This window comes from Bos javanicus, chromosome 2, assembly GCF_032452875.1.
Source record: "Bos javanicus breed banteng chromosome 2, ARS-OSU_banteng_1.0, whole genome shotgun sequence".
NCBI lineage: Eukaryota > Metazoa > Chordata > Mammalia > Artiodactyla > Bovidae > Bos > Bos javanicus.
In genome coordinates, this window is record NC_083869.1 from 115,444,293 (window position 1) to 115,469,506 (window position 25,214).

Sequence of the window (25,214 nt, forward strand, 5' to 3'; positions counted from 1 at the left end):
CTCTCATACACTGCTGATGAGAATGAAGATACAGTTACTTTGGAAAACTCTTTTATAATTAAACATATACCTACTGTATGGTCCAGCCATTCACTCCTAGGTATTTATTCAAGAGAAATGGAAACACATGTTCACACAAAGCCTAGTACAAAAATAGCCATAGTAGCCATATTTCCCAAACTGGAAACAATTTAAAAATCTAACAGGTAAAGAGATCTTTAAAAAAGTGATGTCCATACAATGGAATTTTACACGGCTACAGAGTAGAACAAACTGCTGATACACAAAACATGGATCCATCTCAGTATTGTTCTGTTGAGTCAAAGAACCCAGATACCAAACGGTACATACTGTATGACTCTATTTAAATAAAATTCTAGAAAATGCCAACCAACCTACAGAGTCAGAAAGCAGATCTGTGGTTGCCTGGGAATGGACGGGGAGAGATGGATGGACTAAAAGGGGACAGGAGGAAACTTTGGGGAGTGATTAAAGAGATCTGCATCCAGATTCATGCTATTGATTTCACAAGGCATATGCATTGGTGAAACTCCTTGAATTGTGTGTTTTAAATAGGTACAGATTTTGGTATGGAAATTATACCTCAATAAATTTATTTTTAAATACCGCTGTTCCCATATTAAAAATAAAATGAATCTTTGTTTATGCTCGCGAAGGTCTCATAGTACAAAAAAGTAAAATGCATGACTCTGTTTCAGTGTTATATAATAAAGGTCTGGACAAAGGTCTTCACAGAGACCATGATCTTTGACCTTTGACCTAGATCTCAAAATGTAAGGGTTGCATCAGACAGACACCAGGTTGGGGGGTGGGGGCAGGGTGGGTGGTTCCTGAAAGTGGAAAGAATGGCAAGTACCAAGGCATAAGGTAAAGAAGGGTGTATGGTGAACTTGAGACATGAGTGATACACAAGATTTTTCAAAAGTTGGTTTTGGAACATTCTTTTCTACCCAAAGAAGGGTGAAGTAATCTATAAAGAAAAAGAGAAACTTCTGGAAGCTTTAGTAAAGCAAGTTACACGATGTATGTGAGGAGTGTAACTAACATTCACCAAACCTTTTACTAGTGCTTTTTCAGGCATGTGGAAGATTATTGCCTCATCGCTTTCAAAATGAAGTGTGACCACTTTGGTCAATGAGATGTGAAATAGATGTAGCAAGTGTCACAGTAGTTGGCAGCTTTTAGAGCCGTTTTTGATTCGCTGAATTCTCTTCCCCTTCAGAGGAGATCAGAGAACAGGTTGAGTGGGAATTTCCAGGAGGTTTCTGAGTGGTTTTGATAAGCAGAACCCCCGTCCCCGCAACCGCTTTCCCACCTGTTATACCCTGTGAAGAAAATGTGTGTGTGTGTGTGTGTGTGTGTGTGTGTGAGTCACTCAGTCATGTCCGACTCTCTGCGATCCCATGGATCCCATGCCAGGTTCCTCTGTCCTTGGAATACTCCAGGCAAGAATACTGGAGTGGGTTGCCATTTCCTTCCCCAGAATATGTAGAATATGTATAAATGGAGAAGAAGAGTCTTATTGGAAGCCTCAGAAGTTTGGGGGTTATTTGCAGATGCCCCCAAGGTAACTGGTTCCTTCTGATCCAAAGTGAGCTTTTATTCAGACAGTAACATGGAAGGGATTTCAGAGGACAAACATTGCAGAGAACCAGCTAGAAGGCTACCATAGTTCACAGATGATAAGTCCAGGCCCTGGGAAGGGCCATGATCATAGAAAAGCAGAGAAAGAGTTTGGAGATGTAATGGCAAGAACTGATATGAATTGAAAATAATTCTGAGACTGTGAAGAGCCTCCTGATGAAAGTGAAAGAGGAGAGTGAAAAAGTTAGCTTAAAACTCAACATTCAGAAAACTAAGATCATGACATCCAGTCCCATCACTTCATGGCAAGTAGATGGGGAAACAATGGAAACAGTGACAGACTTAATTTTCTTGGGCTCCAAAATGACTGCAGATGATGACTACAGCCATGAAATTAAAAGATGTTTACTCCTTGGAAGAAAAGTTATGACCAACCTAGACAGCATATTAAAAAACAGAGACATTACTTTGCCAACAAAGGTCTGTCTAGTCAAAGCTATGGTTTTTCCAGTATGTATGGATGTGAGAGTTGGACTATAAAGAAAGCTGAGCACTGAAGAATTGATGCTTTTGAACTGTGGTGTTGGAGAAGACTTTTGAGAGTCCCTTGGACTGCAAGGAGATCAAACCAATCAATCCTAAAGGAAATCAGTCCTGAATATTCATTGGAAGGACTGATGCTAAAGCTGAAACTCCAATACTTTGGCCACCTGATGCGAAGAATTGACTCACTGGAAAAGACCCTGATGCTGGGAAAGATTGAAGGCAGGTGGAGAAGGGGATGATAGAGGATGAGATGTTTTGATGGCATCACCGACTCTATGGACATGAGTTTGAGTAAGCTCGGGAGTTGGTGATGGACAGGGAAGCCTGGTGTCCACAGGGTCACAAAGAGTCGAACGCAACTGAGTGACTGAACTGAACTGAACTGAATTGAGACTGTGAAAGAACCTGTGTCTAATTGTTTTCGAGTATTTAAAACAGAAGGTTCTTGAAAGAAGAGAGATGACTAAGTGCTGAGGTGAAGTTTGAAAATAATTAATTTAAAATGTAATTAATATTAAATTTAATCTTTCAGAAAGATTGAAGAAGGAGCTACTAGCAGTCTGGCAAAATACATCACGTCAAAAGCCTAGGCACGTTCCTATCCAGAGAAGGCTATAGAAAGATCATAAACTTTGGAAGAAATCAGACCTGGGTGTGAATCCTGAGTGAATTTGTCAAGTCATCCAGTTTCATTCATTCAGCAAATAGTAAACAACTTCATTCATGCACTAACTTCATTCATTCAATAACATTAAAGAACACCAAAAAGGCCACTGTCCTACTGGAGCTGAACTCCAAAAACAGGGAAGCAAACACTACACATTTAAGCCCTGTGCAGAAAACAGACCTGATATTGTGACCATGAAAAGGGGGCAAAAACAATAATACAGGCCTTGTCAAAGGTCATTACCATTTCACTTTGTTCAAAACTCTCATCTGGCACCAAGTCAAAAGCAGAGATTTCTGTGTCCTTTGTACTTACAAAAAGGACTGCCCTCACTTTCCTTTTGTTTTATACATTTCAAGAGCCAGCTGGGAAACTGTCCATTCTGAGACCATTTTTTAAAAAATCAAAAATTCTGGTTAATTAACACCATCTAGTGAGCATACCCTGAATGTTCACTGGAAGGGCTGACGCTGACTGCTGAATTAGGTTCCCACAGTTGTTTAAGGTGGGCACACTGATGATGCCGATTTACAGAAGAAAAGACCCTAAGCCACACTAGTAAGTGTGGAAAAGATGCAAAATCTAAACTGTACTGCAGAGACCACACTTAACAACTCCTGCCTCCCAACCCTGTTTACATCACAAGTTTCTTTCCTGCTCTTTTGTAGCATTAGAAGTGACTTGCAGTTGACTGTTGCCACCCCTTCTAAAGTCAATAAAGCCTAGCCTGGATTTCAGTCAAAATGACATTGTTTCAAGAAAAGGCAATTGAAATCCAAATTAAGAAAGTTTCTGGACTTCAATATATGGAAGGAGCATTTAACTCCGGCATTGAGAGTTTTTATTTTTTCCAGGAAGTAATGTCAGTTCATGCAAGACTGTCACAGGCCTCTAAGTATTCTTGGACCCTTATTTTATCAACAGAGCACCTTATATCTCATCTAATAAGGATGGCAGGAGAAAGTTTCATAAGAAATCTTCTTATCAATGTGGAGAAGCTATAGCAACATCGTGGGAAACTCCAGAGAGCTTAAATAAAGATACTTCAACATCTAGGGACTTCCCGGGTGGTGCTAGAGGTAAAGAACCCACCTGCCAATGCAGGAGACCAAAGAGACTTGGGTTCGCTCGATCCCTGATTGGGAAGATCCCCTGGAAGAAAGCGTGACAGCCCACTCCAGTATTCTTGCCTGGAGAATGCCATTCTCAGAGGAGACGGGCAGGCCATGGGGTTGCAAAGAGTCAGACCCAGCTGAAGCAACTTAGCACGCAGGCACCTAAGTATACAGACTCCCATTGCTGGGGAGTCCGGTGTAATTGGCTTGGGATGTTTTAGGATTTTTAGAGGCTCCATAAGAGATACTAATATACAGCCAGAGTTGACATTTGGTGGTGTAAAAAGAAGAGAGGGGAGTTTATAATTATTCCCTCTACAACCATAAAGGGGAGTGTGCAGCTTCATTCATTCACTGTCAGGGTTTCACCTACCTACAGAGGTCTAATATACCATGACCCCATTCTAATTGCAAACAAGTGGTTCTCCACCATCAGCCATCAAACCACACATTTCACACGTGGTATCTGATGACCAGCTACTGCAGACATCAGCAACCCTGATACAGAGTAAAGGTTCTTAACCTGGAGATGGAATTCAGATGGTCTGTGAACCGTGGATGGGAATCAATACTCCATCTGTCTTTTCACTAAACTTTCTTGGGAGACCAGCAGTTTCTTCAGTTATGAACACAGCTAACAAACCACAACAGTATCGGCAGTTCCTGAGACTGTACCCACTGGTATCTTTAGGTCACGTTTCAGTTTTGCAGTCATCACTACTTTGATTTACGGTTGTTTAACAGATCTGCTGTTAGATCGAAATATTCGGTGCAATAATCATGATGCATGTATGTTACTAGATCATGACTTTACTACTTTGATAATTTGTTCCAGTAAAACGGATTCTGAGAATGGCAACACTGTAGGAAGGATCTGAATGCTTCGCCAGAGCCCATGTGGTCAGTGGCACAAGAAAAGGGCACAAGCCCTGCTCTGCGCACGGTGCCCAGCACGTCCGCCTCCAAGGCCACCTCAGGAAAGGAGAAGCGCCCTCTCAGGCCGGAGGCACCCCGACAAAGCTGGCGCGCGGCCTCCCGTGCACTTCCGCAGATAAGATTTAACGTGAAAAGCCAGTTCAACGCGGCGGAGAATCGGCTGGATGAGCTTTCCCTTTCCCCTCAGCTGCCTCCTGCTCTTGGCATTTCGGAGTGCCCAGACCGCCAGGCTGGTAACTTGAGCCACCAAATTAATCAAAACACAACAGCACCCAGTTCAAGCCCAGGCAGACAAGACTGGAGCCAGACAAGCTCTCCTCCCGTGACCCCTGGGCCCAATTCCCCAGCCCCACCCGCCGGTGCGCCCCACCCCGGGATGCCGCGCACTCTTCCTCCGCCGCCCGCGCCCCCGGCCGGTGGCCCGGGCCCTGGGCCCGGGATCGCCCAGACCCAGTCGTGGTCTCCTTACCTCCTGGGGACACCCGCAGCCCCGAGGAGCTGCCGCGGCGCCCGCCCGCGCAGCGCGCACCTCCCGCCGCGCCCAATTCCACGCGCCACTCGGCTACTCGTTCACAGCGCTCTCACCGCCGCTGCGTCCGGCAGCTGCCCGATGGAGGCGTGTTGAGAAGGGGAAAGTGGCCAGACGGCACCGCCGGGAAGCCCGGAGCCAGCGGGGCCACCCGAGTGCCCACCCCGGCGCGCCTGCCGCTTAATCTGAGGCAGGGCCGCTGGCCACTCCCTCCACCCTGTTCGGCCACCTCCCCATCGCACACCCCCCAGTTCCCCACCTCCGACTCGCCACCTCTTACCCCGACTCGCACCCCTTTGCCGCGCCGCGACTCCTGAACCTTGGGCGCATCACCTCCTGCACCCCTTACCCTGGCCCCGCGGCCACCTGCCCCGCAGGCGCGCAGCCTTTTCTCGCCTCCCGCGCGCGCTGCCCGGGGCTGAGGGACGTCGCCTGGAGAGTTGGAGGGGAGGGCGGGGGGACGAGGGCGGGACCTGAGCCACTTCTTCCCTCCCTGGAAGCCTCGGTGGGGAGGCTGAGCCCTACAAAACCCGCCCCGGGCGGGCTGGCCAGGCGAGCTTCACCGCCGGGCTCCCAAAGCGCGCCGCGCCGGGGACGCGGGGGCCCGAGAGCCTGCGGGTCCCTGGACCACGCCGTGGCTCTGAGTGGTCGCCCACCATGCGCCCGAGGACCGCGCCGAGACCACCGGCGCTGCTGTTGACGCTCTTGCTGGTGCTCCTGGTGGCGGCGCCCACGGAGGGCAAGGTGAGTACCCGGGGGAGGGGCGGGGGGCGCCGCTTCCCCTGGCAGCCTGCCCCGTCCGCGGGGAGCGCTGGCCTTGAACCTCTGCTGGTAGGTGCGGTGACAGTGGGCTCCAGGCAGACCCCTGGTTGGAGCAAGCGAGGATGCCCCGGGACAGGTGGAATGCGCGGGGTTGGAGGAAGAGGCGAGGGGGGAGAGGCTTGTTTCTGGTTCCCTAGAGATCAGGGGTGGGAGCTAGCCCTCCAGAGGGAGGGAGAGAGGGAAGCAGGTAGATAGATGGATGAATAGATGGATAGAAATGCAGGCAGATAGAGAGAGAGAGATGTGGGCGGATAGATAATCGCCAGGGATGAACGCTTAAGAGCACCGGATGTAGAGACACGCGAGGTCACCCTGGTGAATCAGAGCAGGCAGCATGGCCTGGCAGAGAGGACAGAGGGCTGGAGTTCCAGCCCTGCCACTTGGTAGATGTCATCTCACACCGAACTCTTACCCCTCCTGTTCCTCCTTATCAATACTTGCCCTCCGGGGTTCCATCAGTTTTGTTGAGAAAAGCAAATGCATCACTGAAAAGTTAGTACAGAACTCATGTTAGGATAAATCAAGCAATCTGTCTCCGTCATTTCTGTTCGAAATGTGAGAGACCCTGGATTCATTTAAATCCCCCTGCATATTTCTTGTTATCTGAGAAGATACATTTTTTTGTCCTCAAAACTGTTAGGACTCCTGGAGTAGACTTACTCGATTTTAACTGGTGTAAGTGCAATTTAACTTTTCAGCTGCTTTCTGTGACTTCTATTTTTGTAAGTTTTAAGAACTTAATTTGGGATGACAGTGCAGTATAAATTTCGTTTCCCAGGATGATCAGATTTTTTTTTTTTTTTTTTTTTACAAATTTCATGGTTAAGATTGTGATTGGAAATTAATCATCACATAAGTATGTGTTACATGAAAAGATTCTTCCAACCTACAGCCACAAGTAATCCAAGCATTTTCTTTTCAAATTAAACTTTATGACATTGCCGGTGAAGCTAAAACCCTCTTTATCATCTCTATACCTTCCCCCACCCCTGTCTAAAGAAGGGTGTCCACTCTCACCACTTTGGGTTTCTTTTCAGATATTTTTCTGTGCATGCACATATGCATGTACAGACCCACAGACAATATGTCTTGTATGTATTTTTAACATAACTGGTACCATATACCTATGCTGTATATATACTTTTGCCTTCTACAGTATTTAAGACAGATCTACCTCTTTTTCTTTTTGCATTGTTGCAGTTTACCACAGTGTGAATATGCCAAGTTTAACTGAGCCATTTCCCTATCAATGAACATTTAGGCTCTTTAGTGTTTTATACTCTAAAGGATATTGTAATCCATGTAATCTCTTCATGAAGTTGGTTCTAATAAAAATGTGCTTTACCTAGACTAAGGATGACCAACCCAGGTAGCTCAGTACTTCTGAACATGATGGATAGAATTCAGTCTAAGTCAGTATAGAATGTCTGCCAGCATTAATCCAGAAACAAATACAAGTGAAAAAAAAAATAGCTGAAGTATCTGTATGTGTGTATGAGAAGGGCTGGGTTTGCACATTCTTCTAGAGTCCAAAGAAGAGGGGAGATTAGGGACAGGTGGAGAAAGAGGGGAAATATTACCGAGTAAAAACCAGCCTGAAAAAAGATGCTCTGTGATCCTACCGCCTCTACTTATACCAATTTTCAATTATACTGTCATATTCCTTTACTGTTTTTTACATAAGAAATTTTCGTCTTACTTTTGGCCAAATCTTGGAGGCTAACTGCTGATGTTACAATGAATCCATTCGTATTATTTTTATCATGATTTGAAGTGAGCCTCTGTTAAAACTTTGCTGAGTTACACAGTGTCATTAGAAAGCATGAAATGTGCCCTCATCACATAGAAAAAAAGAAATCACAGCAAATTAACTGATAACTGGTTTGCACGGTGCCAGCATGGCTCCCTCCCAAGGGTAACTCTGATGTTGGGCGAAGCTCTTGACCTCTCTGAGCCTCACTCTTTTTCATCTATAACATGAGGGAGTTTAAACCCTTTGTGAGGTCAGCAGGTGAGGTTTAACTGAGTGAGGCTTTGCGGGGAGTGGGGGCACTCTTTAGGGCCAACTAACTCTTGGCATTCTAGAATTCAGAATTAGCAATACCAGAATCCACCTTTTTCAGAAAAGAAGCTGGGAATCTAGTTTCCGTTAGAAATCTCTTAAATTCTAAATATTAGCAAAGAAATTAAAACTTTACAGAAGAAACAAACTGTAAGTTAAGAGCCAGGTATAGTCACTGGGCCATCCTATTTATCATCTTTGTGCTACGTAGTTACGGACATATTTTGCTCAAAATTCCTGTGATTTCATGTTAGCATTTCTCAAAACAAAGAAATAGCACTGTTCACCCTCTATTCGGAGTTCAGGCAGGGTGGAACTGTCCACCCACACAATTTGTTCTGAAGAACCCTGAGTAAAATCCTGCTGCTGCATTGCTGAAGGCATCCAGTTCCAGGCCTGACTATTCAGTACATGCCCAGTTTTTATAGCTGTTCCCAGGCCCAACTCGAAACTGGGAGGCACTCTGCCACTGCCACCAGCGGCTGGTCTGGGAGAAGCACAGAGAAAGCGCCTTCTCTGATTATCTGGGGAAGGTGAGAGTCATGGTTTGAGATATCGTACTTTATCCTTCCTCTCTTTGCCTTAAAATTCCAGACAGGGCAGGAATATGGCCAGCAAATATCAGGAGCCGAATAACAGCTGTGTTTAGGGAGGGTGCTTCTCAACTGATTTGGTTTTTAAATCTAAAAACAAAAATTAAGTTGAATTAAGAAACATTTCAAACAAACAAAAAGTCATGTAACAAACTCCAGTTTATCCATCTCTGAGATTAAGCAAGTATTAAGTTTAGACCTGTTCGTTCTCACATCTCTCCCTTCAGGAAAAGAATAAGTAAATACAAAAAGCCCTACATTCATTTTTTGCCTCCTCTTCCACGCATGGTTTTATATTTATGCACATATATTTTATGTTTTTATATATATGCACATATATATTATGCACACGCATTTATGCGTGTGTGTGTGTCAGTCACCATAAAAAATAAATGCTATTGTTGTATGGTCCTTCAAGTGTAATAAATGATTTCACATGATACATACCTATTGGAGCTTGCTTGTGTCAGTCAGCAGGATGTTTCTGGATTTCATCCACATTGAAACATAGAGATGTGATTTGTTTACATACATATAAATGTAATAGCTGCCACATATGTAATAGCTGCCACATAGTATCCAGTTACATAAATAAAATACAATTTATTTTTCCATCTGCCCAAACAGTAAGTTTGTTTCTTTGCTCTCATCTTACAGAATTGAAATTTACAGCTTTTGTATATGTACCATTGTGACAACCAGATGGTGAATTGCTAGGAGGAATTCAAAGAGGGTTATCAGAGAAAACATATTTTAAATTGTGTTAGGGATTGTCAAATTGACTCCAACAACTTGCCAGAATATCTGTCTTCCTATATCCTCAGCAAAACTTGATGTACTGAGATGTTAATGGATGTGAAATCAGATGTTGTTTTGACTAGTGAGTTTAGGAACCTTAGCATTTTTTGATTGACAGTCTATAATTCTCTCTGAGTGAATTGCATAAATAGGTCTTTGCCTATTTATCTTTTGTGACCTTTGCCTTTTTGTTACTAATTAATTAGAAGTTGTTTATATTTGGATGCTGAATTAATTCTGCTATTTAAATGTGCAGAAAATACTTCATTCCAGGTTTTGGCTTACCTTTTCATTTAGTTATTGGTGCCTTAACGTATAATTTTTCTTTTCACTATAATCTCAAACTTATCCATGTTTTCCTTGATTTCTTTGATTTTGTGTTTTGCATCTTGTTGAGATCTTTTCCTTCCCCGAGATTATAAAAATGTTCTATGTTAAAAAAATTATAGTTTAATTCTTTTGCATTTAAGACTCAATCTTTGAATTGTTTTCTGTTTCTGGGATTATAATCTTATCTTTCTCCATATAGAAAAAGAATTGTCCCAATATTATTTATTAAAAAGTTCATCCTTTTCCTCACTGTTTTGCTATGTTACATCTGCAAACATGTGAACCAAGCACTCATTAATATTTGATCTGCTTGAATTCTTACATGGGTCTGTTAATTCAGGGCTTTAATTTCTCACAATGTTTTAGAGTTTTCTGGGTTTTTCTAATTTCCAAGTATTTGACATTCTTAGTGTTATTATAAATCATATATTCTTTTAAAAATTTATAGTCTAATTAATATAAATTTATTTAAAAAGTAGTTGAATTTTATATTTGGACTTTGATCAAGCAACTTTGAATAGTCCAAATGCATTTAAGGCTAAAAAGCTTCCCCTAAACACTGTTTCAGCTGCATCATACAAGTTTTGATAAAAACTACTTTAATATCATTAAGTTCAAAATCTTTTCCAATTTTTTCTTTGTCTTATGGGTTATTTAAATGTTTATTTCTTAATTTTGAAACATAGGAAAATTTTCTAGTTTTTTTATTGAATTGTGGTAGAGATGATATTCTGACTTCAATTTTTTCTGTATTGTCACTAGATCAAGATTTTTTATTGTGTTATTGAAATTGTGACATGTGTGCATACGTGGGATTTTTTTTGTATATCCTGTATTTAACCTGAGATTATCTATTTTCCATTATCTTGAACATTCTCAGATTTTTTTAATGTTTTTAATTAATTTATTTTTTTTACTTTTTGTTTTGTTTTTGGGTACAGTCGATTAATATTGCGATAGTTTCAGGTGAACGGCAAAGGAACTCAGCCATACATACACATGTATCCGTTCTCCCCCCAAGCTTATCCAGGCTGCCATCTAACACTGAGCAGAGTTCCCTGTGCTGCACAGTAGGTGCTTGTTGGGTATCCATTTCAATATAGCAGTGTGTGCATGTCCATTCCAAACGCCCGAAATGTTCCTTCCCCTTGGCAACTGTAAGTTCATTCTCTGAGTCTGTGAATCTCTTCTGTTCTGTAAGTTCATTTGTATCATATCTTTTTGGATTCCACATATAAGGCATGCCATACGATATTTCTCCTCTGTCAGACGTTTATTTTTTATATTTCTCCTCCCCGCTCTCTACTCTTGGCATTTTCAGGAGCCAGGCTCAGCCTTCTCATTTTTCCTCCAGTTCTCCTGACTTCTTATGTTAGATATCTTTCCTGTGTGACTGAGCTTCTCCTGGCGCTTCCTCCCTGAGAGGCCAGTTTGGCCATGGGCTTCACACAGGCACAGCCTTATGTGCCTTGAGACTCCCCCATGGCTTCCTGTTGCACCCCAAAAGTGCAGGCCACTAACACCTGTAAGGCAAAGCTCTGACCAGTGGAAGGTGGGAACCATTGGATAAACTATTCTCTTTTCCCCACAGAAGAAGGGTCTTGAACTGCAGAGGTTCTCACAGACTCTCCAGGAGACCCCCTCATCAGTTGTACCAGACCAAATTGTAACATACTGAGCTTTTCTTTTTTTCTGGAAGAAAGATATTTATCATTTATAACAGATATTTATAATTTAAACCACATGATTGTATACACTACAAATGAAGGCTAGCTCAGGTCCTTTCCTAGTAACAAGCTTCCAGAAACCTCGACAATATCTTCAGTATAAACCTGTGCAGGTAGAATATTGATCAGAAAACCCTAAGCTGGATGTCACTTCTGGGTTTAAATGAAACCTGGATAATTCTCATCAGATCAGTCGCTCAGTTGTGTCCGACTCTTTGCGACCCCATGAATCACAGCACGCCAGGCCTCCCTATCCATCACCAACTCCCGGAGTTCACCCAGACTCACGTCCATCGAGTCAGTGATGCCATCCAGCCATCTCATCCTCTGTCATCCCCTTCTCCTCTTGCCCCCAATCCCTCCCAGCATCAGAGTCTTTTCCAATGAGTCAACTCTTCTCATGAGGTGGCCAAAGTACTGGAGTTTCAGCTTTAGCATCATTCCTTCCAAAGAAATCCCGGGGCTGATCTCCTTCAGAATGGACTGGTTGGATCTCCTTGCAGTTGAAGGGACTCTCAAGAGTCCTCTCCAACACCACAGTTCAGAAGCATCAATTCTTCAGTGCTCAGCCTTCTTCACAGTCCAACTCTCACATCCATACAGGACCACAGGAAAAACCATAGCCTTGACTAGACGGACCTTTGTTGGCAAAGTAATGTCTCTGCTTTTCAATATGCTATCTAGGTTGGTCATAACTTTCCTTCCAAGGAGTAAGTGTCTTTTAATTTCATGGCTGCAGTCACCATCTGTAGTGATTTTGGAGCCCAGAAAAATAAAGTCTGACACTGTTTCCACTGTTTCCCCACCTATTTCCCATGAAGTGGTAGGATCGGATGCCATGATCTTCGTTTTCTGAATGTTGAGCTTTAAGCCAACTTTTTCACTCTCCACTTTCACTTTCATCAAGAGGCTTTTGAGTTCCTCTTCACTTTCTGCCATAAGGGTGGTATCATCTGCATATCTGAGGTTATTGATATTCTCCCAGCAATCTTGATAGGCCCCAGTAAAACTACTAGGAAAACCTAAGGCTTCTTTATAATAACTTTTACTCACTTTCAGTTTTCACTTTTGTGCATTGGAGAAGGAAATGGCAACCCACTCCAGTGTTCTTGCCTGGAGAATCCCAGGGACAGGGGAGCCTGGGAATCCCATCTATGGGATGGGATCGCAGAGTCGGACACGATTGAAGCGACTCAGCAGCAGCAGCAAAGGAGAGTAAACCCAAGAAATCACAGTAGCTGCCTTTCTTATGGGCTTCCCAGGCGGTGCTAGTGGTCAAGAACTGCGTGCCAGTGAGGAGGCATAAGAGATGTGGGTTTGATTCTTGGGTTGGAAAGATCCCCTGGAGGAGAGAACGGCAACCCACTGCAGTATTCTTGCCTGGAGAATTCCATGGACAGAGGAGCCCGGTGGGTCATGACCCACCTCAGTTCAAGTCCCTATACACAGTGACTGTGACCTTGAAAAAGGTGTCCCTGTTGCATTTCCATATCCCTCATCACCGAAAGTTGTCAACAACTTAAATGCTCAAGACAGTCTCTCTGGTGTCCATCAAGGGCTCAGTAACTGTTCACTCTCATTATTACTGTCATCACAATCATTACTATTGCTAACATACTGGACTTCTGTTTCCCAACCTGCTGTATCTAATGACGTGCTCCCATCCATCTTTCAATGTTTAATTCTCTCTGCTACTGTTTGTAATGTCCAGGAGATTTTCAATCTACTGTAATTTTCCATAATGAAAAAGAACTCGGAGCTATTCAACAAGGGTTATAACCCCAAACCTATTAATTCCCAGTTTTTTAAAACTTTCTGCCTTAGTTTCCTCATCTTAAAATGAAAGTAAGAGATCTACCTCAGGATTGTATGAGGATTAAATGATTTAACACATACAACACACACTCTACCATGCCTGTCACATAGTAATCATCCAGTAAATGTGAAATGTGATTATTTTTATTCCCTAAATGTTACTTTAAATGACTATTCTTATTTCTAGATGTTCTTTTGGACTCTAAGTCTGTCTAGGGTTTTCTGACTTGTTGGGGTTATTTTTCGGTCTTTTTTGTAGGGATTTTTTCCTCCTTTTTATACCTTTAGTCATTTTGCACTTATTTGTATTATCTTTCTGATTCTTTTTGTATGATTTCAAGATTTGGTAGTGCATCTTATTTCTTCAGTCTGTTGACTGACTCTCACTCATGGGGAGACTCTAGAAATGAGAGATTTGGGGGAAATAAGCCTCCTCTGTCATCACAGCTTGCACCCTCACCCACTCATCACTCCCACACTGGAGCTGTCCTGCCTTGGGAGAAAAAAAAGAGCAGAGTAGTTCTAAGGCTCCCAGGGGGATTTTCCCCACTTAGACAGACTAATGCAATAACAGTAATGGTTTGGGGGGAGGGGGATGGGCACCCAAGCACGTTTCCATTCCTGTCCTCAAGGTCACCCTCCTCAAGACCTCTCCTACTGCCCACTTCCTCCAAACATGCTATTCTTACATTTTTTAAAGTGTTTTTAAAATTTATTTATTTTTAATTACAGGATAATTGCTTTACAATGTGTTGGTTTCTGCCATACATCAACATGAATCGGTCATAGATATACATATATGTATCCTTCTTGAACCTCCCCAGAGAAGCCACTGGCATCCCACTCCAGTACTCTTGCCTGGAAAATCCCATGGACTGAGGAGCCTGGTGGGCTGCAGTCCATGGAGTCGCTAAGAGTCGGACACGACTGAGCAACTTCACTTTCACTTTCCACTTTCATGCATTGGAGGAGGAAATGGCAACCCACTCCAGTATTCTTGCCTGGAGAATCCCAGGGATGGGGGAGCCTGGTGGGCTGCCGTCTACGGGGTCGCACAGAGCCGGAAATGACTGAAGTGACTTAGCAGCAGCAGCAGCTTGAACCTCCCTCCCACTTAACCACCCCCATCCCACCCATCTTCGTTGTCCCAGAGCACCAGGATGAGCTCCGGCCTAGACTTACATTTGATGACCAGGGCAAGGTCAAGGCCACACAGCAAAGCCACCAGCTTCGTCTCTCTGAACAGACTAAGGGTCTTGCTCCTTGAGTGTTTCTGTGGGGTTACAGTCCTTGGTTGGTATCCAAACATGGTCTAGGGAAATAGTCTGAATTAAATGCAATTTGTCATTGTATTTCCCTTATCACTGTTACCGTGTTACCCAGAACACAGTAATAACTGCCCAGTGTTACCTGTACCTAAGGTTAACTTTGTTAAATACTGCAATTGATTAAGACCCCCAAACCTATATGTGTTTGCGCCTGACAGCGGGGCTGTCTGGTCTACACACATCCTCTGGTCCTTCAGCCTTGTGCAGTTAACCACACACATGTTTGACCTTCAGTCAAAAAGCAGCCATCCATTGCTTCTCAGCCTTTTGGCTAAGATCTAGTGTAAAAAGCAGCCATCCACCAGTCATAGATTTTTCAAGATCAGTAAAAAAAAACTTTGTTCTACAAAGTTTATATCCAGCCTCAGCCTAAACTTTGTAATCATAACAGATTTTCACCATAGGTCATTTATTTCACCTCTGTTTTCAGTTTAAGAAAATAAGGAAACCAAAATTATATCAACTTAACAGGATAGACAAGTTCCATATTAGCTCTACTACCATGGCCTGGAGCTTAACCTCTCTGAGCTGTCTTCATCTCTAACAGTCTGGTAAGAAAGCATCTTACTTCAAGTTCTACATCATCTCACAAGATCTAATCACTGGCTCTTGTCTTCTCTAAACACCCACCCATGCATGTTCTCATTTCTCCTGGGGTTCTTCCGGTAACCCTCAATTAAGACTTCTGGCTTCAAGTATGTTTTCTTATCCAAAATTGAATTAAATTATATCAGCTTTATATGTAATATAAGCTTTTTTCATTTTCATTGCTTTTGTAAGTTGGATAAATAAATGTCTATGTTCACGCCATCCTAGGAGTGGAGCCATAACTAGGAGTCATATATATAATTTAAAAATTTCCAGTAGCTACATTAAAAAAGAAACAGATGAAATTTATTTTGATCTATTTTATTTATTCTAATATATCCATAACAATATCATCACAACATGTAATCACTATTATAAACATTGAGAGATATGTATCTTCTTTTTGTATTAAGTTTTCAAAATCTGCTGTTTTGCACTTCTAGAACCTTGCAGTTCAACTAACTAATTTCAGGTGTCTATAGCCATGTGTGGCCAACATTCTAGATAGCAGAAATCTAGGTAAATTACATCCAGATATGAGAAGGGGTTATAGTCCATAAGCATTTATCTCTGGATAGAACACATTTGCTTTGATTATTTGCCATAAGAAATAAACATGTGGCCAAATAATAAACATCAATTAAAGGCAGTAAATCAGCATGGGTTGTGTCTAAATACCCATGCAAATTTTTTCTCCAGAAAAGTAAGATAGTTGGCCTTGGCTACAATGTTTAAAACTATGCAGATTACCATTTGTACAAGTTTAATTATATTGCAATTATATTGCTCCATTATCAAAATATGAGTAAGTTATACACACAAAAATAATTGAAGACACATCACAGAAACAGCAAACACATGGCAAAAGAAATGGAGAAAATTATGAATGTATTGAAAACCAACATGTTATAGCTTACCTTTCATCTTAAACTATAGACTGTGTGCTCAGTCCTGTCTGACTCTTTGCAACCTCAATAAAATGTAGCCCACCAGGTTCCTCTGTCCATGAGATTATCAAGGCAAGAATACTGGAGTGGTTTGCCATTTCCTCCTCCAGGAGATCCTTCTGACCCAGGGACTGAACCCATGTCTCCTGCATTTGCATTGGCAGGCGAGTTCTTTACCACTGAGCTACCTGGGAAGGCAAACTATAGACTAAATTATCACTAAAGTTCAGCCAGGTAACAAGGTTACTGTTAGCCTGAAAACCCAAAAAGGTCTCTAGTTTTCTTACCTGAAAATGATGCTACTATCATTAGTGCTCAATACAGTACTTGATACAAAGTAGTACCTAGCTTTTATATTCTAGCCACAGTTATTTTATTATCTTTAATAAAAGCAGGAAAGAGAACAGGACAGAGACATGGGCACATGGCAAGGTGTTGGGGATAAATCAAACAGCCTGAATCCCTAACCATGATGGATTTGAGATTCTAGTGGAGCAGAAGAGAGAGACAGAAGCTCAGTAAACAAATGTGCAACTATGGATTTTGGTACCTGCTGGAAGAGAATGGGATGTGGTGATGGAGAAGAAGTTCTATCTTGGCCCACCTTTCTTAGAAAGCAGCATACAGGATAAGGCCTAAGAAACCAGCATGGAGATAGCCTTGGGAAGAACTGAGAAATATGGTCCAGGACTTCTAGACCATGGACGGAGGCAAGACACTTTCAATCTTTTGGCTCCTGAGTTGTCAAAGCATAAAACTAAGACCAACAGAACTTTTTTTTAAAAGGAAGGAGGGAAGAAAAGAGCTGAGTTTATTTACTCACTACCAAGGGAACACATGGCCCTGAAGGAATATGCTGAGTGTTTTGTTAGAGGTGGAAGGAAGGATGGGGAACAGGGAGGCAGGGGACCCCAGAGAAGGATGACTGCTAATAAGGATGGAAAGCTGCTCACTGAACAGGGTAGGATAAGTCCACAGGCCTGTATGTAGCTGATTGTGGTATGATTTTAAGGTCTGCACTTAACAAATAAGTATTTTAACAAAAAAAGGTATGATGCTGTGTTTATGTTATTCACAAGATAGTTGTCACATTAGTAATGGATGAGTAACAAATTCACAGCACAGCTTGGTAATGGGCCCACATATAAAGTGGTGTGATGAAAACCTTCTTTTGCTAACTGTCTCTTCTCAGCCTCAAAGGAATGGGTCTGGGTTTGCCCCATGTGGCTGTGAGGAGGTGAAGCTGAGCCAAAGAGATCTTGTCCCAGGTGATGTAGGCCCAGGCCAGGGAAGGCTCTAAACTGGGGAAGGATGAAATCCACTTAAGGACTGGAGACCTCCTCACTCCAAACCCAGTAGCACCAAGCTCTCTTGGGTGCAGGCCTGGGAGACAGAATGTCATGTCAGGCTCCACTCAGGCCTCCCCAGCTGGATTCTGCAGTTAATGTATTTAGAGGATTCCTGGGTATATTATTGTCCGAGAACCGCATTGGCTTGATAAGGACACTGGAGGGTCCTTCAAACTGTGATTGGCCCTGGAGTATTTCAGAAGGACAGTAACATGATCCCAATTTTAAAGATCCATGTGGCTGATCCCCAGGGAAGGTTGACTGCTCTCTCCCTGGGAACCCAGCCTATGTGAAGAAGTAACCACGCAGGAATCAAGTCTTGCTGGTGCTTTCTCTTTGGATTCTGATGTCTTGGAAATCAGAAAGAAAGGAAGGGAAGAGAACCAGTCTAGACCAGTAGAGCAGGTGTGCAGTCTGTCTTAATTGATTCAGTGAGGTTAATTTGATAATTATTTATGTACAAACAGAGGAAGGTTAAAAATCCAGTTCATGAAAAAAAAAATCTAGTCCATGGTGTACTGCTCTGTACACACAAGATCAGACTATCAAAAAATATTTCCTTTAAAGGAAGTCCATAAAAGATGGGCTATATGTACACGTATAGCTGATACACTTTGCTGCATAGTAGATTCTAACACAGCATTGTAAAGGAACTATACTCCGATAAAAAAATTTTTAACAAGATACAACAAACTTTAAAAGAAAAATATCTCCATATATCTTGATAGGGTATTATATATGTATGTGTGTATACATGTAAATATACACACAAATATATTTAAAGAATATTTTATAGTCTCAGAATTTTGATGTTGATTGTTATAGAAAGATAATGGCCTCCAAAAGTATAATTTTCAGAACTATTTAAAAATGTAACCATATAAGAATCTTTTCTTTTTCTGACAGTAGTTTTTGGGTAAGTTAGGAATTTTCCATTTTTAATCTTTAAGACTGATGTTTGTTAATTAGATTGTCTCTCCGAATTGAATTCTTAGAGAAGTGATCCCAATGTTTAAAAATAAGTTCAAGTGTATTTAGAAACCTTGGGAGGTTTGTCATTATGTAGACAAAACAGTCAGGTCATTGGATTTATTTTCCCACCGAGATATTTTGTTGTTGTATGAACTTTTCAAGCAAAGGTTCAACAAGTGGAAAGCTGAGAAATTTACAATATTATCCTTTTGAGTCAAATGACGAAGTATGTCTGAGCAGAAGCAACAAGGCTAATATTCATTTCATTGTTTAACCAGATGATAGGATAATTTTATGCTGTTTATTTATGTATGAAATCGGGAAGACTGAAGAGTTTACATGCTGGTTTTAAAAATAAAAGGTTGTATGTGTTGTACAAACTTTGTAAAATGTTTAAAAGTACAAAATGAATTATAAACATAAAAATTATCCATGATGATATTACCCATAGACAATTGCTGTTAACTTCTGGTCAGTTTCCTTCCCGACTTTTATTCTGCTTTTTTTTTCACCTAAGAATAGACTGAAAAAAATTTTCTGAGTCATTAATTTTTCCGAATATTATTTTTAAATATCTACAGAATGCTTCATTAGAGGTGGTACTATAACTTATTTAACTAATGCCCTTCTACTGAATATTTTGGTTATTTCCAATTGTTTAGAAATACTACTACAGTGGAACTCCTTGAAGATAAACATTCATTAAAATTACACTTTAAATGATTTTGTGTGTATATACTTTCTTATTAGATGTCTGACTTTGTGCTTTTCTGAGAGCTAGATGGCAAGGTGATGTCATTCCTGATTTACAAGTGAGGGTCTGATCCAAGAGTGTTCACCAAGTTAGTGGAGGGAGTGGATTTAGAACTGGGAATTAGGGCTCTTCAATAGGGCTCTTTCCTACCAGAAACATCACAGATAATGGAAAGAGTATCAGATGCCACTTCATCCATTATTTAGATAACTAAGTACTGTTTGAGATAAAATTGATTTTTAAATGCTTCAGTTAGAACTGATTCAAATGTTTTCTTTTTAATAGCTGAGTAATACTCCATTGTGTATATGTACCGAGGTGGATGAAACTGGAGCCTATTATACAGAGTGAAGTAAGCCAGAAGGAAAAACACCAATACAGTATAATAACGCATATATATGGAATTTAGAAAGATGGTGACAATAACCCTGTGTACGAGACAGCAAAAGAGACACTGATGTATAGAACAGTCTTATGGACTCTATGGGAGAGGGAGAGGGTGGGAAGATTTGGGAGAATGGCATTGAAACATGTAAAATATCATGTATGAAACGAGATGCCAGTCCAGGTTCAATGCACGATACTGGATGCTTGGGGCTAGTGCACTGGAACGACCCAGAGGGATGGTATGGGGAGGAGGAGGGAGGAGGGTTCAGGATGGGGAACACATGTATACCTGTAGGGGATTCATTTTGATATTTGGCAAAACTAATACAATTATGTAAAGTTTAAAAATAAAATAAAATTTAAATAAATAAATAAATGCTTCAGTTATCAAAAATGAATAATTTCCGACACTGTTATCTTTTTACAACCACAACACTAATGAAATACCTTTATTTACTTATTTGTCTTGCCAATCTAGAAAGAATTTAACTAATTTCCATGTCGCTTCCCCTACTGGACTCCTTGAAGACAGACGTTATGTCTTACCTATCTTTGGATTCCAGCTCTTGACATCATATTTGGTGTTACTGATCCCCAATGAATGTTTGTAGAATTGAATGTATATTTTATTAAACACTAAAACAAAAAGGTCAATGAAGAATTAACAGGCTGACTCATGCTCATGTATGGTGGAAACCAGCACAATATTGTAAAGCAATTATCCTCCAATTAAAAATAAATAAATTTAAAAAATAAAACAAGCCTGCCTATTTGAAAAAAAAGAATGAACATACCTTTTAATCCTTTGGCATAAGAATAAAAATAAAACACTATTTTTCAGATGAAATATTTTTAAAGATTACACTCCATTTATAGATATTATAACATATTAGCTGTATTCCCTTACAATATATCCTTGTGGCTTATTTATTTTATTTTATATATAGTAGTTTGTACCTCTCAATCTCCTCCCCCTAACATGCCCTTCTCTCCTGCCCTCTCCACACTGGTACCACTAGTTCATTCTCTATATCTGTGAATCTGTTTATTTTTAATTATATTCACTCTTTGTTTTATTTTTTAGATTCCAGACATGAGTCATAGCATACAGTATTTTATCTTTCTCTGTCTGACTTATTTCACGAAGCATAATACCCTCCAGGTCCATGCATATTGTTGCTGCAAATGGCAAAATTCCATTCTTTTTTATGACTGAGTAGTATTCCATGGGGGCTTCCCCGGTGGCTCAGGGGTAAAAAATCTATCTGCAATGCAGATTTGATCCATGGATGGGGATGATCCCCTGGAAGAGGGCATGGTAACCCACCAGGTTGCAAAGAGTCAGACGTAACTGAAGTGACTTAGTGCACACACACACACACACACACACACACGTGTGCAGTATTCCATTGTGTATATATCACATCTTCTTCATTCATCCCTTGATGGACATTTAGATTTTTTCCGCATCTTGGTTGCTATAAATAATGCTGCTGTGAACATTGGGATGCATATATCTTTTCAAATTAATGTTTTTATTTTCTTCAGCTATATACCCAGGAGTGAAATTACTGAGTCTTAGGGTGGATCTACCAGGCTTCTCAGGTGACACGAGTGGTAAATAACGTGCCTGCCAATGCAGGAGACATAAGAGACTCGGGTTCGATCCCTGGGCTGGGAAGACCCCCTGGAGGTTGGCTGCCCACTCTAGTATTCTTGCCCGGTGAATCCCATGGACAGAGGAGCCTGGCAGGCTACAGTCCGTAGGGTTTCAGAGTCAGACACAACTGAAGCGCCTTAGCATGGATGCACACATGGTAGTTCTATCAATATTTTTTAGTTTTTTGAAGAGCCGCCATACTATTTTCCATAGTGGCTACTCCAATTTACATTCCACCAACAGTGTACAAGAGTTCCCTTTTCTCTACATCCCTACCAACATTTGCTATTTGTGGTTCAAATGAAATATTGAGTGCTTCATTCATCAATTCAGCTAATCAGAATTAGATAATGCAAAGATGCAACCAGCATGGCCCGTCCTCCATTTCTGGAATATGCCACCAACTGCAGGGTTTTGATAAGTATGCAGACAATAGCAATGAAATTATACATACTGTCACCGGGCAAATATGCAAAAGTGAAATCAGAGCGGAACTGAGAAAGAAGAGAGATTCGTAAATGTACGGAACATTGAACATGTAGGCTGTGTATTAATCAAATATATGATGGCAGTGGAGCCAGAAAGTAGTAAGATTTCAGTGACTTAAAAACATAGCTTATCCTCAAAGTAGAGTACCAAAAAAAAGAGGTGGAATGAGTGTAGTTATATAACCGCGTGGAGTTACCAGGTGGTATTTTCACCTTCTTCAGCCTCTGCCTCAGCTAGAGCTCTTCAGCATTTGGCAGCAATGTCCTCAAGGTTTATACACATGGACTGGATTCTCCTTCATTTGCTCTCTTAGGCAAAAGCAGATTCCACAGTCCCTTCCAAAAAGTGATAAAAAGAACAATACTGTATCTGAAGTCTCATGAGATAAGATTCCTGCTGATTGGAGGCCAGACCATGTGCCCCTGAAGATGCCAGCACTCTCTGATTGCCGCAGATAAGGCTGGAAAAAGCCAAGGGGTTGATTTATCCAGTACCGCATGGGCCTGGGGCTATGCCCACAGCACTAGTCAGAGTGCCTGCTCACTGAGACCTGCTCAGACCTCTTGGAGATGAAGCATTCAGAGTGCATGTGACCAGAACAAGCAGCATCTCCAGACCCTAGGAGGGCAGTCTTGCAGGCAAGGACATCTGAGGCTCCCTGCCAGCCGAGAGAGGCCACGCTGAGCCGCAGTCAGAGCCCTGCACTCTGCCAGCACTGTTGTGACAGTCCGGGGCAAGTCACTTGGATTCTAAGATTCTTCATTTCCTCAATCATAAAAATGTGGTCATAAAACCTCTCTCTCGTATTTCCAGAAATAATACAGTTGAACACATTTTGCACACAGTTATCTTGCTACAAATGCCAAATAGTATTGAGACAGGAATGAGTTTCAATATCAAGAAAGCTGTAGTCCAAATACATTTCTTATACTCATTTAATTCTCCTATTATTTTGTGACCTAGTATCTACTTCCTGGAATGTATTAAGGAGTGCCTTGTTTTCAAAACTATTATTCAGTGCATTCTTTGCTGCTGGTATTTTCTAATAACATAGTTTGGATACCTCAGCAGAAATGGCATCCTCCCGTAGCACTGTCCCCATCAAAAAATGAACAGTTTATTGACTTTATACTATCCCATGCAAATACTGATGCTAGAACTCAGCCAGTGATTTCATGGCTTTGATGGTGACTTTCCAAACACCGCAACTAAAATACCTGTTAAGTCTAGAGAGAGTCCTGGATAACACTTAATACTAATAATCTGTTCTTTCTAATCTTTAAGATATAGGCTCTTTGGCCTGTATTTAAAAGACAAGCCATGTAGCCAGCTTTGGCACACTCCCTCCCTCAAATTCTGTTGATATGTAATCCGCTACAACTGCGTAGAAAGTGTAAATTCATTTTGTGCCCATTCACAGATCATCTGAGGTGCAATGCATTGAGCTAAGGAAACTCTTGGAGTGCCTTCCAACAGAGGATTGATCCTTGAGGAGTTTCATGCTGAAGTTGCTAGAACTCATTATCAGACCTGGCAAAATATTTTTTCTGTGTTGATTCTTTTCCCCTAACAATAAAAGTAATATATGCCCATTTGTGAACATTTGAGATATATAAATATAAAGATAAAGCAAAAAAAAAAAAAAAAGTACTCCTAGTATAAGAACCTAGGGGCAGCCAGTGTTAATAATTTGGTATATTTATATAAAAATAAGGCCATACATCATATGCATTTTGTATCCCACTTTTTTGATGTTGCATCACATTGTTAATATTTTCTCAGATCATTAACCATCTTTAAAAGTGAATGCATACATTTCATGGTGTTTGTTGTCATTTTTGTTCAGTCGCTAAGTTGTGTCCAACCCTTTGTGACTCCATAGACTGCACCATGCCAGGCTCCCCTGTCATCGTGTTTATATACCATAATTTAACCTAAATTTTGATATTATAAACAAAACTATGAAGAATTCTTGCCTGCTTATAGTTTTTTATAATAAGCTCACAGAATTATTTAGATCAATTGGCATGCTTTTTTCTTTCTTTCTACTACAAGTTCTACTCATCCAGGAATAGACATAATTTAAGTACTAAGCAAGAAGAAAACACAATTATGCCAAATCATATTATGTAAATATAACTAGAGCTAGCATTTTGATATAAATTCTATTTTATTTTTTAACTTAAACCAAAATATGACTCAGTATATGATATGAGCAGAAGATATAAATTTTTAAAATTTCTCCAAAGTAGCAAATTTTCCCATCATATCTGCAGTGATCTACCCATCCCCCATCGATTTCTAGTGATCTCAGTTCTGCCCCTAAAGTGGATATGTTGAATACAGTCAAGATTTTCTTAGAACTCAGGTCTGAGGATGCTGCTGCTGCTGCTAAGTCACCTCAGTCATGTCCGACTCTGTGCAACCCCATAGACGGCAGCCCACCAGGTTCCCCCATCCCTGGGAGTCTCCAGGCAAGAACACTGGAGTGGGTTGCCAGTTCCTTCTCCAATGCATGAAAGTGAAAAGTGAAAGTGAAGTCGCTCAGTCGTGTCTGACTCTTAGCGACCCCATGGACTACAGCCCACCAGGCTCCTCCATCCATGGGATTTTCCAGGCAAGAGTACTGGAGTGGGATGCCATTGCCTTCTCCAGGTCTGAGGATGAGATACACAACAAATTAAATATGGTGTTTAGCAGTTATTCCCCTTGTTAAAGACCTGGAGTTAGCCTAGTGTTAGATAGACTTAAAAATTCTCTCCTCAGCCACTCCACCATTTCTTAGAGCCCTGCACCCTTGTCTTCAGCTGTAAATCTAGAATGAGGTTGACTCAAAGATCTGCATTATCCCTTACCATAGAACATCCCATTGGTTTTAGATCATTCCAAGCATTTGGACAGAAGGTGCTGTTTCCCAATGTGCCTTGATTTCAATCAGTGAATTTTTTTCCCTCTCAATTGCACTCTACCTACCCTATCTCCTCATGCTTCTCTCATGCATTTGTATGAGCTCCCAGCAGGTGACATTTGAGCTTACAATCTACTGCATTTTTTTAAATTATTTTTATTTTAGGTTTCCTGAAGGCCAATCTGGCTAAAACCATGCATCTAAATTAGAACTAAATTGATTTCCTTATGTCAAATTGAGCAGTAACTTGATAAGCATTCTAGTGCATTATAAACACAAGAGTAAAT

The 25,214-nt window shown here is 41.2% G+C and overlaps 2 protein-coding genes across 9 annotated transcripts in view; one reads left to right on the forward strand and one right to left on the reverse strand.

Annotated features, from left to right (window-relative positions):
• COL4A4 (collagen type IV alpha 4 chain) overlaps nucleotides 1-5,804 on the reverse strand; it is a 160,898-nt gene extending 155,094 nt beyond the window's left edge. For 7 of the 8 annotated variants that reach the window (XM_061386675.1, XM_061386666.1, XM_061386658.1 and 4 more), the window contains exon 1: nucleotides 5,679-5,804. The gene's annotated coding sequence lies outside the window, so the exon portion shown is untranslated. Of the gene's footprint in view, nucleotides 1-5,338; nucleotides 5,423-5,678 lie in introns of those variants that run through there. The other variant, XM_061386648.1, reaches the window with a different exon arrangement.
• A 156-nt stretch (nucleotides 5,805-5,960) lies between these two features.
• COL4A3 (collagen type IV alpha 3 chain) overlaps nucleotides 5,961-25,214 on the forward strand; it is a 162,106-nt gene continuing 142,852 nt past the window's right edge. The window contains exon 1 of the mRNA XM_061386688.1: nucleotides 5,961-6,142. Coding sequence (XP_061242672.1) covers nucleotides 6,056-6,142 — 87 coding nt within the window. The 5' untranslated portion in view covers nucleotides 5,961-6,055. The remainder of the gene's footprint in view (nucleotides 6,143-25,214) is intronic.